Genomic DNA, 11815 nt, shown 5'->3' with positions numbered 1-11815 from the left:
GTCACTCAAAAACCAAGTGTGAGTAAAATTTAGACTTAGTAATAAATGTTAAGTCAAAACCCCAGGTGGCCATGCATAGTGAGAACTGAAAACCTCACAGACAGCCCAGCCTAGGACAGTGCCTCTCCGCCTTCCTAAGGCTGTGACCTTAGGAAGTTCCTAGTGTTGTGCTGACAACATACATACAATTAGTTCTGTTGCCACTTCACAACTCTCTCACTCACTGTTGTTATCAGCTGTCCTTAAGGCTCCAGGTTCTTTCTGCCTCACCCCACAGGCCAGAAGGATTCTTTTCCAGGCTTCTCTACAGTCCTAGTGCCCTGGAAATGGGTGGGAGTGAGTTTTTCTAAGCATAAGTTCCCAGTGCAGTAAAATGTCTGGACGCACGGACCTTAAAGATCCTTTGTGATCCCAAGACTCTCCAGGTTGCCCGAAGTCACAGCATGGGGCAGATATATGTCTCCCTTTATGATGACAATTCTTGGACCTTCTTCTCTGCTCCAAGAATGAAGCCAGCCATCTTTTGCTGGAGAGCTGAAGTCTCAAAAGGCATTGCAGATGGCTGACGCTCTCGAGAACATCTGGAATGACGCTTCTCTCTGTGGAGCTGACCTGTACTTTGGCTCTTAGAACTCCAGATCACCCCAACCAAGGGCTCAGAGCCGCCTTGGGGTTGTCCCTTCACTTAGACATACAGTGCTGAATGCTGCCCTGTGCATTTCTGTTAGCTTGCCTTTTCTCAATGTCATTCAATCCTAGCATGTCCATCAGTGTCTGGGTTAAATAGAGCCAGGCTTTGGCCAAACAAACAAGCAAACAGATTACAAATCTAGTCAGTAAAGACTGGAGGTAGCCCGAAGAAGTTATTGGAAATTGACAGCTGTCAGTATCAATCGGCTAAAGACCGTCTGCTCTCAAGAGTGCAGGAGACAACTCAGAGAACGTGCTCTCCAGGCTTCTGAAATCGGCTTGTCTGCGTAGTGGTCCAGGCTTAGCGGTCGCCACTCTGGCTTTGCTACTTACTTGCTGTGTGAGCATTCTGTGTGAGCATTTTGTGTGAGCATGCTGTGTGAGCATTCTGGGGTCTCTGGCTATTTCTCCATCACAGGGAAGAGGTAATAAACCCAGCTCAGGGGTCGGACATGCTATAGTCGGTGTCCTAGTTTCTTGCCTTTCGCTTGCAAGCAGCCTGAAGACAGCAGGGTTCACTTGGTTTACATTTGCAGGTCATAGTCCACCATTGAGGGACGTCAGGGCAGGAACTCAAGTCAAGGAACCTGAAGGCAGGATCTGTGGAGCGATGATGCTTGCTGACAGAGACCTGCACTCATTAAGCCTCAACAATATGGTTGCTTATACAAGGCCTGGACAATGATAACATCTGTGGACCTTGCAGCATGTATGGGGGACTTCTCATAAGGGCCTATACCTATATGAAGAACTATAGGTAATTGTTATAGGGTATCCAATCACAGTAGGCATCCCTAAATGCACACAGATAGGCACACAGATACACAATGACACACAGACACATAGATCTCTCTCTCTCTCTCTCTCTCTCTCTCTCTCTCTCTCTCTCTCTCCCACAGATATACTACACACAGATCACACACACAGACACACAGAGATACATAATGCAGCAATGCACATATAGGTACACAGACATATATATACACAGATTTCACATATGCACACAGATACACATGCACACAGATACATACAGATCACACATGCAGATACATGCACATACACACAGATACATATCACACACATATACACATGCACACAGATGCCACACATATCTGCAGATACACAGACACACACACCATATATGCATACCACACACATACATTCACATACATATCACATACACAGATATACACACTGCACAGACACAACCATACACAGAAAAACACACACATACACATACCACACAGGGACACATACACAAAGATATACACAGATCATACACACACACACACACACACACACACAATCATTATACACATATATCACATAGAAACACACACACAAATAGACACAAACAGGTCACACACGCAATCATTATACACACATATCACATAGATACACATACAGATAGACACACACAGATCACATACACACACACGAATAGACACAAACAGGTCACACATATACACACAAATAGACACAAACAGGTCACATGTACACACGAGCAATGCTAAATGGATTCAACAATCTATTTACATGTGCATGTGTGTGCATGTATGTGTAACAGATAAATAGGTCATGAATCGAGAGGGAGTCAGGGATATGGGAAGAGTTGGAACAGATAGTGAACAGAGGATTAAAATGATCTAGTAGTCATGTGTGAAATTCTCAAGTGGAAAAATTAGGTAAATAGGTCTTAAAACATATTTTACAATGTAGACATATGGGTTGGGGAGATACCTCGGTCAGTAAAGAGCAGCACAGGACCCACGTACAAAAGCCAGGCATGGTGGATGCACACTCATAATCCAGCACCAGGAGGCAGAGACGGGCTGATGTCTGGGGCTTCTAGGAGTCCGCACATACATGAACACATCCACATGCACACACAAAATGTGGACATCAATCTTTGGTGTTTTGTTTTAAAACACAGGTCAAAGTAACAAACTAAGCTGGGCAGTGGTGGCGCATGCCTTTAATCCCAGCACTTGGGAGGCAGAGGCAGGTGGATTTCTGAGTTCAAGGCCAGCCTGGTCTACAGAATGAGTTTCAGGACTGCCAGAGATATATAGAGAAACCCTGTCTCGGAAAAAAGAAAAGAAAAGAAAAGGAAAGAAAAGAAAAGAAAAGAAAAGAAAAGAAAGTAACAAACTAGAGAGACGGGAACACAAGCAGTTTTAAAAGAAATTGTTTGAAAAACGTAGATAAAGCTTGGGGTGTTCGTTGCTGGCTCTTAGTCTCTTCCCGGGCCTGGGAGGGAGATGTGCTGTTCAGAGAATGTGGTTTGCAGTGCTCACGGGCTTTCTGTGTTCCCGTACCAGACAAGCTAGTTTAATTTACAAATGGAGTTTTGATCCACTCAGGACTGTGAATACGGTGGAGGGATGGCAGGCAAACCACAGTAGCTCATTTCCTTTTATTGATCTGCGCACAAAGCAGGGTTGTTGCATCTCAGAAATTAACCCTCCCCCCTTCCTCCCTTCCCCCCCATCATTCGCAGAACAGTCTGTTGCAGTCTGGAAAGATGTTGCTGTGGCCTCTCAGGAGTAAATAACATGAATTTTTAAACATTCCCCAGAAATAATTTACATGATTTCAAGTGTTCTAAAGCAACAGGATATAGACTGTTTCTTATAGCACAGCCAACAGCTGAATACTCTGGACTATTATGAAGGGGGAGCTAACATCAGGGGGAACTCATTCCCAAGCACCCTGTGTCCTTTGTTCCCTTCGTATCATTATTACTGTGTTTGATTTTTGCTTTTGAGATAGCTTCTGATGTAGTCAGGGCTGGCTTGGAGCTCACCAGGTAGCTTGGGTTGCCCTCTAATCACTGTGATCCTCCTGCCTCACCTGCTGTGTGCTGGCATAGAAAACCTCAGGACCACATGTGGCTCTTCTGTTCGTTCTTAATATTTGTCAGTCGAGGTGTGTGTGTGTGTGTGTGTGTGTGTGTGTGTGTGTGTGCATGTGTGTGCGTGTGTGTGCATGTGTGTGTGCATGTGTGTGTGCATGTGTGCCTGTGTGAGCCTGTTTGTGTGCTTGGCAGGGTTGGGGTGGTGGTGGTGGGGAGATGGTTAATAACATCATACAGAGGCACCTGCAATCCAGACAATCCAGACTATTCACGCTTGCCGGCAGCTGCTTCCATTCCCAACCCAGCCTTAGAATGTTTGTAATAGAGCTGTTGATGTTTTCAGTATTCTACCTTAAACTTAAGACAGCTACTTGTATATAGTCACAGGATGTTCTAGTTAAGTTTGTGGTTAGGGATTCAGTTGGGGAAATGGGTCAGTGGCAGAGAACCAGAGCTCGGTTCTCCTGTGCTGATGCACTTCTGTATCCCCAGTGCTGGGGCAGCACGGACAGGCTGACCCCTGGTGCCTGCTGCCACCTGCTGGCACCCACTGCTGCCTGTCTTACTTACATTCCAAGCTAGGGGAGAGACCTTGTCTCAAAAAACAATTTGAAAAGCTTCTGAGAAACTACAGTTGAGATTGTCTTCTGGTGTCTGTCCCCTAGTTTGATGTCCTGTCTTCCTGCTGGAGGTGGGCTCTCCCTACTGTCTGGCATTTCATCTAAGGTCCCTCCCTTTGAGTCCTGAGAGTCTCTCACCTCCCAGGTCTCTGGTGCATTCTGGCTGGTCCCCCACCTCCTAACTCCTGAGGTTGCCCGTTTCCATTCTTTGCCTCCCAAACTCAGGATGTCCTCATTCTCCATAGCTGAGTAACATTCCATTGTGCCTACCCTGGGCATTTTCCTCTGTGTGGTTCTTAGAAGTCAGTGTCATGCTTACAGATACGTGTTTGTAGACTTTGGACATGTGTGACCTTCAAGAAAGCTGGTAGCTGGTGTCTGCTGCTCCAGGAGACATTGGGGAGAAGGTTCTATTCTCTCTCTCTCTCTCTCTCTCTCTCTCTCTCTCTCTCTCTCTCTCTCACACACACACACACACACACACACTGCTGAATCTTACTAGTGCCATCATCTTTGGCATTGGATGATAATACATTTTAATGTTTTTCTTCATATTTCTTTGACATTTTGAGGCCTAAGTGTTGCAGCCTTTTCTTCTTTCTTTTTCTTATCATTTTCTTCCTCCCTTCTTCCCTTCCTTTCTTTTTGAGCAATACAGAGAATATGAGACCTTATTTAATCTATGCCTTGGCTTGACCCATCAGCTTCCAGGAAGGCCAAGTATTCGGCTGCAAGCCTGGCCAGGGAGCAACCCTGTCGGGAGAGGAGAGAATGAAAGGGGGTTTAAGGGTGTCCCTTCCTTAGGAGAGAAGGTGGAGATTCTAGGAAGAAAAACAAAATAGGATAAACAAACAAATGAGAAGACTTAGAAGACCTTGATGAGTGCTGTGCCCTAAGAATGACAAAGCTCCACTCCCCTTCCCCTCCCCCTCACTCCTCCTCTCCCCTCCCCTTCCCCTCCCTCCTCTCCCCCTCCCTCTCTCAGTCACTTGATCCAGAGCTCAGGAAAGGCTTTGTCCTGTGTGTTGCTACTTATAATCAAAATTTTTTTGTCCCCTTTTCTAGAACAAAGCATATACCTGAACAGTTTTAACATAGGTGTTTTAGGAAGAAAAGATACTTTTAAGGTTTCTGACTTTAGGAACTGAATTTATTGATTATTTTCGAGAACCACGTACCCTTCCATTTTCGTAAATTAAACATTAAGCAAAGCAATCTGAGCTTGCCTACCCCCCTTTTGGGTAACTTGATTCTCCAATTATAAATAATGATTATTTAATGTCTGTTAATTCTCTCACAGTTAAGGGTGAATTCTAATTAGCTATCTCCCTAAGATGTGTGCTTGTGGCTTGAAAGGTTTTTCTAATGCCGTCCCTCCCTAGAAGTAATGATTCAGAACCAAGAAAGACTGACAGAGCTTCATCTCCTCTGGGCTGAGTACGTCCCCGTGGGTCTCCACGCCCTCTCCCTGCCTGGTGATGAGATTGTCCGCAACACCGTCAAGTGGGTCTCACCACGGTCTCACCACGGTCTCACCACGGTGCCTGTTAGCTTGTGCAGACAAAGCATCACTCTGTTCGTTCTGGCCATGCTCTCTTGCTGTTATTCTGGGCAGTTGTTATTTCCATGGCTTTAAATGTGTTCAAGTGTGGTTTTGTGGGTGTTTGTTTACCAGACCCAAGTCAGCTAGAGTCCTGACTGATACTGTAAACTGTGTGCGGAGGTGGCCAAGGTCTTTCATCCGCAGCTCCCAGTTCTTAGCAGGCTACAGGTGTTGATCTATCAGCACTGACCTGTGGGTGTCCTAGGATCTCACATGGCTTCATGGAACAGAACAATGTATCTTTCTCAAGCCTGATAAATGAAATAAATAGGTAGGCTGGTTAGTTTTGTTAGTTTAGGCAAACCTAGGCATACCTGGGAAGTGAGAATCTCAGTGGAGGAATTACCTCCATTGGATCCGATTGGCTTGTGGGCAGATTTGGGGGGGTCATTGTCTTGATTCCTGACTGGTGTGGGCAGGTCACCCCTGAGTAGGTGGTCCTCCATGGTTTTTGCTTTACCTTGGCTTCCCTTTAAGCCCAACAAACCAGTTCTTTCCGGTTGGTTTTGGTCAGTGTTTTATCACAACAAAAGATAAGCTAGGATAGTGAGCTTAACCATGGGGGGAAATCATGAAAACTGAGAATTCCTAATTTTACTTTCTGTAAGAAGTCAACCTCAAATATGTGAACTGGACGGCTCCCTTGGGTGGACACTTCTGGCGAATAGGTGCGGACGGAAATGACAGCTCACTGTTTAATGGGAGTGTAGCTTCAGCCGTGCAAGTTGAAAATAGCCCGGGACTGGGCAGGTGGCATGATGGGTGGCGCTAATGAGAAAGTATTTAGTACCACGGAGCCACGCACTTACAGACTCTTAAGGTAGCGACCTTTACGTTGTGTGCATTCTACCAAAAGTTTACTTTTAAAGGGCTAGAGGAAAAGCCTTCTTGTGAAAGCCTTTGCGTCTGAGCTTTGACTTGGTAAATATAGATATTAAGTATAATTGTACATTGTGGATGTTTAAGGGTCATTATTCTGGACTCCAGTGCTCATGTTAGGACTGGTGAAGATAAACTGTGTCGGGACTCAGGACATGCTTGGGGAAGTGCTAACAATATTTCCTATGTTGTTTTACATTCCCGAGAACCATTCCTCTCGGAAATATACGGAGGCAAAAGTAATTTGGGCCTTCATTAATTGGGTTCTAATTTATCTAGCTATCTAATTTAGGCCCTCCATTAAAGGACCAGCTACCTAATGTAGTATTTCATTTTAACCGATTTCATATGCAGTCATGCAGGAGAAAGCTGATTGCAGGGAGCTCTTCTCCCATCCCTGCCTTCCCTCCACCATGGTGCGTCATGTTCTTGACACTCAGTAAATGTTTCTGAAGGTCATCTGTGGTGCAGAGGGGAATTAATATGAAAATGCGTTTAATAAATAAGCTGTCAGACGGCTCCCCTAGACGCCAGGAGCTGTACCGAGGCTTCTTGCCTTTTCTTTCAGCTGTGTGTACGGGGAGCGGGGGTTCTCAGGGGCGCTCGGAGGCGTCCCTCACAGGCCTTGGTAATCATTTCTAGCGTAGCGTTCCTCTCGCTTCATCCCTCTTGAGTGACAGAGCCATTTTCTCCCAGGATCCAGCCCCTCCCCAGGAACGGGGTGGTGGTGGTGGGGAGAAATAGACACCCACCATTGTAATGGTTGGAGGATGAAAGGGAGCAACTGCAGAGCAGGCGCACTGTGTGGCCCCGTGCGCCTGGCAGTTGGGATGGAGGGCAAGGGTCTGGCTGGTCATTTGAGTTGTGGTTGTTTAATGTTAAACCTGCAGCTTGTCTGAGGCTGTGACTGAGAACTCTGCCCCCTCACAGGCTCTGCCTCCAGGCACAAACACGGGAAGATTAAACATTAATTAAAATATCTGCACGGAGGATAAGCTGCGAAGAACCGGAAGCCTTTCTGGGTTTCCCACAGGGAGCCATTGGTTGGGCTCTGGAGGGGTGCCTTTGGCTTCCTTAGACCCCCGGAAGCATCTCAGGGGACTCTGTTGCCTGTGCTTCATAGGCAAGAAGATGGTGTTGGGTCTGCTCAGGAGCCCTAAATGATCCTGTCCAATGTTAAGAGTCCTTGACACTCATTCCCGAGAGAGCCTTGGGTCTGAGCGGGGAGGTTGGTTCCTTCTCTCCTCGGTTCATCTCTGGTTAAGCCTCAGGCTTCCTGCAAACCTCTTGGCAAGGGCGCTTAGCTCTCCATCTGCTGAGGTGAAAATCCGCCCTCTCCACTCTGCCTTACAGCGCGGATCCTTGTAAATACTTTGGAAGGCCTCCGTTTTCAGGCCTCGGTTGTTGACCTAGCGGCCTGCATTACAACCTCAGCCAGGCCTTCTTTTCTTTAGTTTTTGCTCACACTGGCTATTTTCCAATATAACTGGGTCCTGTGCTAGGGACACTGGAAGAGCTCACAGACTTTGTGTCCATCCACCATGCTTGGTCCTCATCTGGGGCACTGTCTGACCTAATTGTCCTTGAGCCTTTTGCTCTGGCTGACATTTCTTCCCTGCTACCTCTGCCTTGGTCAGATCCCTTGCTGCTTCTTGGCAATGTCCCTGTTTCTTTGGCTCATCATTTCCTTTTAAAACTGCGAGTATTCATGGCTCCTGAACTATTCTTCATTTTTAATTTTAATTTTGCATTGTTGGAGAGTCAGAGTCCAGACTCGGTTAGATACAGTGTGACTTGAATGCCTCTCTTCCTTCCAGTTCTGCTCTCTTTGCAGCGGTTCATTTTTCTCTTTGGACTTTGTCTTCGTTTCTCTGGTTTGCCATTTATAAAGCACTACCAGCTCCTTTAGGGCAAGCTCTGGGCAGACAGGACCTCTCTTCTGTTCACGGTCGGGTTCAGAACTGAGCTGTGTACATGGTAGGTGTTCAGACAGTATTTGTACAGTGAACGTGTTCTGGAAAAGCCTGGGCTTTAAATTTTCCTTTAACAGTTACTCTCTGGAGCATTCAGCAAATTACTTTGTAGAGGTCAAGTTTCCTCAGCCAAAAAATTCAGAGCAGCTCCATTTTGTGGAGTTGTTCGGCCAACTAGAACCAACATCTTTTCCCCATTCAAGTCCTAAGGTACAATAGCTATTGTTATTGTTACTATTGTTAGTGTTGACTGTTGATTCAGGAGTGACTTTATTCAGGCCTGTGGCTGGAACAGAAGTAGAATTCAGGAGCCGACCCCAATCATGTGCAGCTGTTTGGGAAAGAAAGCTTTGGTTTTTTTCTGTTTCACTAGTGGAAGAGTGTGGGCTACCTAACTCTTTGTGGAGTCAGGGTTTCTGATTGATCATTGATGTGGTAAGGGCTTCCAGATGTAAACTGTCTCATTCCTGTTAAGTCACTGAAATGTAACAGAGCCAGAGAATGGAGTCTGTTCTTGCCTTTTAATCACACGGGGATTATTAAGACATTCCTTGTCTTATATTTAATCGATATGCAATATTTTATGTGCTTCCACAGCTCTCACCACGTTAGAAAGGTAACATCCACATTAGCTAACTGATATTCACATTAGTCATAAAAATATGGCTAGTGTTCAGTACCGTGAAGAACACACACAGGTAGTTTGCATCTGGAAATGCTAATAATTGCCAGCCATTATATACTGTAAATTCAATTCGAATGTTTTAAATGTCTCCTCTTTCGAGATTGAGAGTTAAGATTAGAGTTTAGAATTGAGTACCAGCCTGCACAAGTCTTGAAAGGAAAAAACAAATGAATGTGACTCAGAGCACAGCTGGAGGCAGGCCTGCGTGATTATTCTAAAGCTGTGATTGGCATGAGTGTTCAGAAATTCAAATTAGAATGCTTCTTTGTCATGCCTGCTAGGGTCACTGCCTCTCCCGAGGTGGCCAGTGTCACTGATGTCATCAGCACACTGATGACAAAAAATCAAGAGTCCAATTTCTGATTTAGTCTTTTTCTTCTGCATCGCAGATTTGAAGATGGGGGAGGGGTTTTCCACTACTGAGCCATATTTACAATTCACATAACCAGTGGTCCTTAGAGATCATCCCACACTTTCAAAAGACAAGCCATGTCATCTGGTTATCAACTACTATTTGTCTAATCAGAACTCAAAATGCACTGGCCAACCCCTCTGAAGATATAATCAAAGGGTAGCAACCAGCCCGTGTGTTGTGTGTGTGTGTGTGTGTGTGTGTGTGTATCAAGTGGTGGAATGTATGTCCAAATAGTAAGTGTATGCTGGTGTATGCATGCTGGTAGAGGCCAGAGAGAGTCAACACCAGACTTCATTCTTCGGGAACCGTCTGCGTATTTCTTTTAGACAGCTCTCACTGGCCTGGAACTTACCCGGTAGACTTGGGTGCTTTGCCAGGAAGCCTCGGGATTCATCCCTCTGCCTTCCAGGTGCCGAGGCTACCACACTCGGTGCAGACTTTTGTACGTAGGTTCTGGGGATCCAAATCTGACCATCTTGCTCTCAAGGCAAGCATGTTCCCAGCAACAGCCTCCCCAGCTGCACACCTCGTTCATGTATGATTTTAGATTAGCCTTTACTGTGGAATGAAAGAAGTGCTTGCCTGGGTGCTGTATGCTCATTTCTCACATGTGCTACACCTTCCGGTGCCATTCATAAAACTGCTCATAATGGTGATTTTCAAAGTGTGTGTGTGTGTGTGTGTATGAGTGTACACATGTTAGTGTGCCTTTGTGTATTTTTAGTTACTCAAATGAATTACTGATTAAAACTGGACTTTGATAATTATGAAATTGGAGATGATTATGGCTTAAAAGAATACATAGGCAACTATTTCTGAACATTAATGAAGTGAGTTTTTTTCCAACAGAGCATTTGATATATTGCTTGGTGCTTTGTTCTGGAATGGTTACTTGAAGAATATAAAGTGTAATATAGATTTTCATTTTAATGGGAGTGTTGTAATGCCCTCATATTTTTTTTTCACTTCTCATTAGTTTTTATAACCTATGAATTACCTAAAACAACTTCAGTCATTGGGATTGTGACTTGACACTTATCTTAGTGTGTGTGGAGGTGTCGTCAGAGAGATGGCATCTGTATTTATGATGCCTCAGGGTAGATGTTAGGACTGTTGTCAAACATGCACACAATGCCAGGCACAGTGTGGACTTTGTGTTGTCAGAAAAGATAATGAAGGTGCAGTTACTGTAGCAGTTTATGCAAAGGAAATGAGAACATGAGTTTGGCACCACTCCTTATAGTCTGGTGTGACAGATTGTATATGTTTGGCCCAGAGAGTGACACTATTAGGAGGTGTGTCCTTGTTGGAGTAGATGTGGCCCTGTTGGAGTAAGTGTGTCACTGTGGGTGTGGGCTTTAAGATCCTCGTCCTAGCTGCCTGGAAGCCAGTCTTCTGCTGGCAGCCTTCGGAACAAGAGGTGGAAGAACTCTTAGCTTCTCCAATCGCACATCTGCCTGGACACTGCCATGCTCCCGCCTTGATGATAATGGATTGCACCTCTGACCCTGTAAGCCAGCCCCAATTAATGTCATCCTTATAAGAGTTGCTTTAGTCATGGTATCTGTTCACAGCAGTATAACCTTAACTAAGACAATGGGCCTAGTGAAGATTTTGCATTATTTATTTTTGGCTTATTTCTCCAGTCTATTTCTTACTGACATATGATTACATTATTACTTGCTTAAGAAAATACTTGTCTTAGTCAGGGTTTCTATTCCTGGACAAAGCATCATGACCAAGAAGCAAGTTGGGGAGGAAAGGGTTTATTCGGCTTACATTCCCGTACTGCTGTTGATCACCAAAGAATGCAGGACTGGACTCAAGCAGGTCAGGAGCTGATGCAGAGGCCATGGAGGGATGTTCTTTACTGACTTGCTTCCCCTGACTTGCTCAGCCTGCTCTCTTATAGAACCAAGACTACCAGCCCAGAGATGGCACCACCCACAAGAGGACCTCCCCCCTTGATCACTAATTGAGAAAGTGCCTTACAGCTAGATCTCATGGAGGCATTTCCCCAACTGAAGCTCCTTTCTCTGTGATAACTCCAGCTGTGTCAAGTTGACACAAAGCCAGCCAGTACAATTGACCCC

The 11815-nt window shown here is 45.3% G+C and overlaps 1 protein-coding gene across 3 annotated transcripts in view; it reads left to right on the top strand.

Moving 5' to 3' along the window:
- The window catches only part of St6galnac3 (ST6 N-acetylgalactosaminide alpha-2,6-sialyltransferase 3), a 512766-nt gene that overhangs the window by 72849 nt on the left and 428102 nt on the right, over positions 1–11815 (top strand). Inside the window, exon 1 of one of the 3 annotated variants that reach the window (XM_029538166.1) lies at positions 8597–8626. The exons of the other annotated variants lie outside the window; for them this stretch is intronic. Within the exon in view, the coding sequence (XP_029394026.1) occupies positions 8624–8626 (3 nt within the window). The 5' untranslated portion in view covers positions 8597–8623. Of the gene's footprint in view, positions 1–8596; positions 8627–11815 lie in introns of those variants that run through there. 3 annotated transcript variants of the gene reach the window in all.

Source organism: Mus pahari, chromosome 4, assembly GCF_900095145.1.
Source record: "Mus pahari chromosome 4, PAHARI_EIJ_v1.1, whole genome shotgun sequence".
Taxonomy (NCBI): Eukaryota; Metazoa; Chordata; class Mammalia; order Rodentia; family Muridae; genus Mus; species Mus pahari.
The sequence above is the reverse complement of the archived record's forward strand: the minus strand, read 5'-3'. Positions and strand labels throughout refer to the sequence as shown.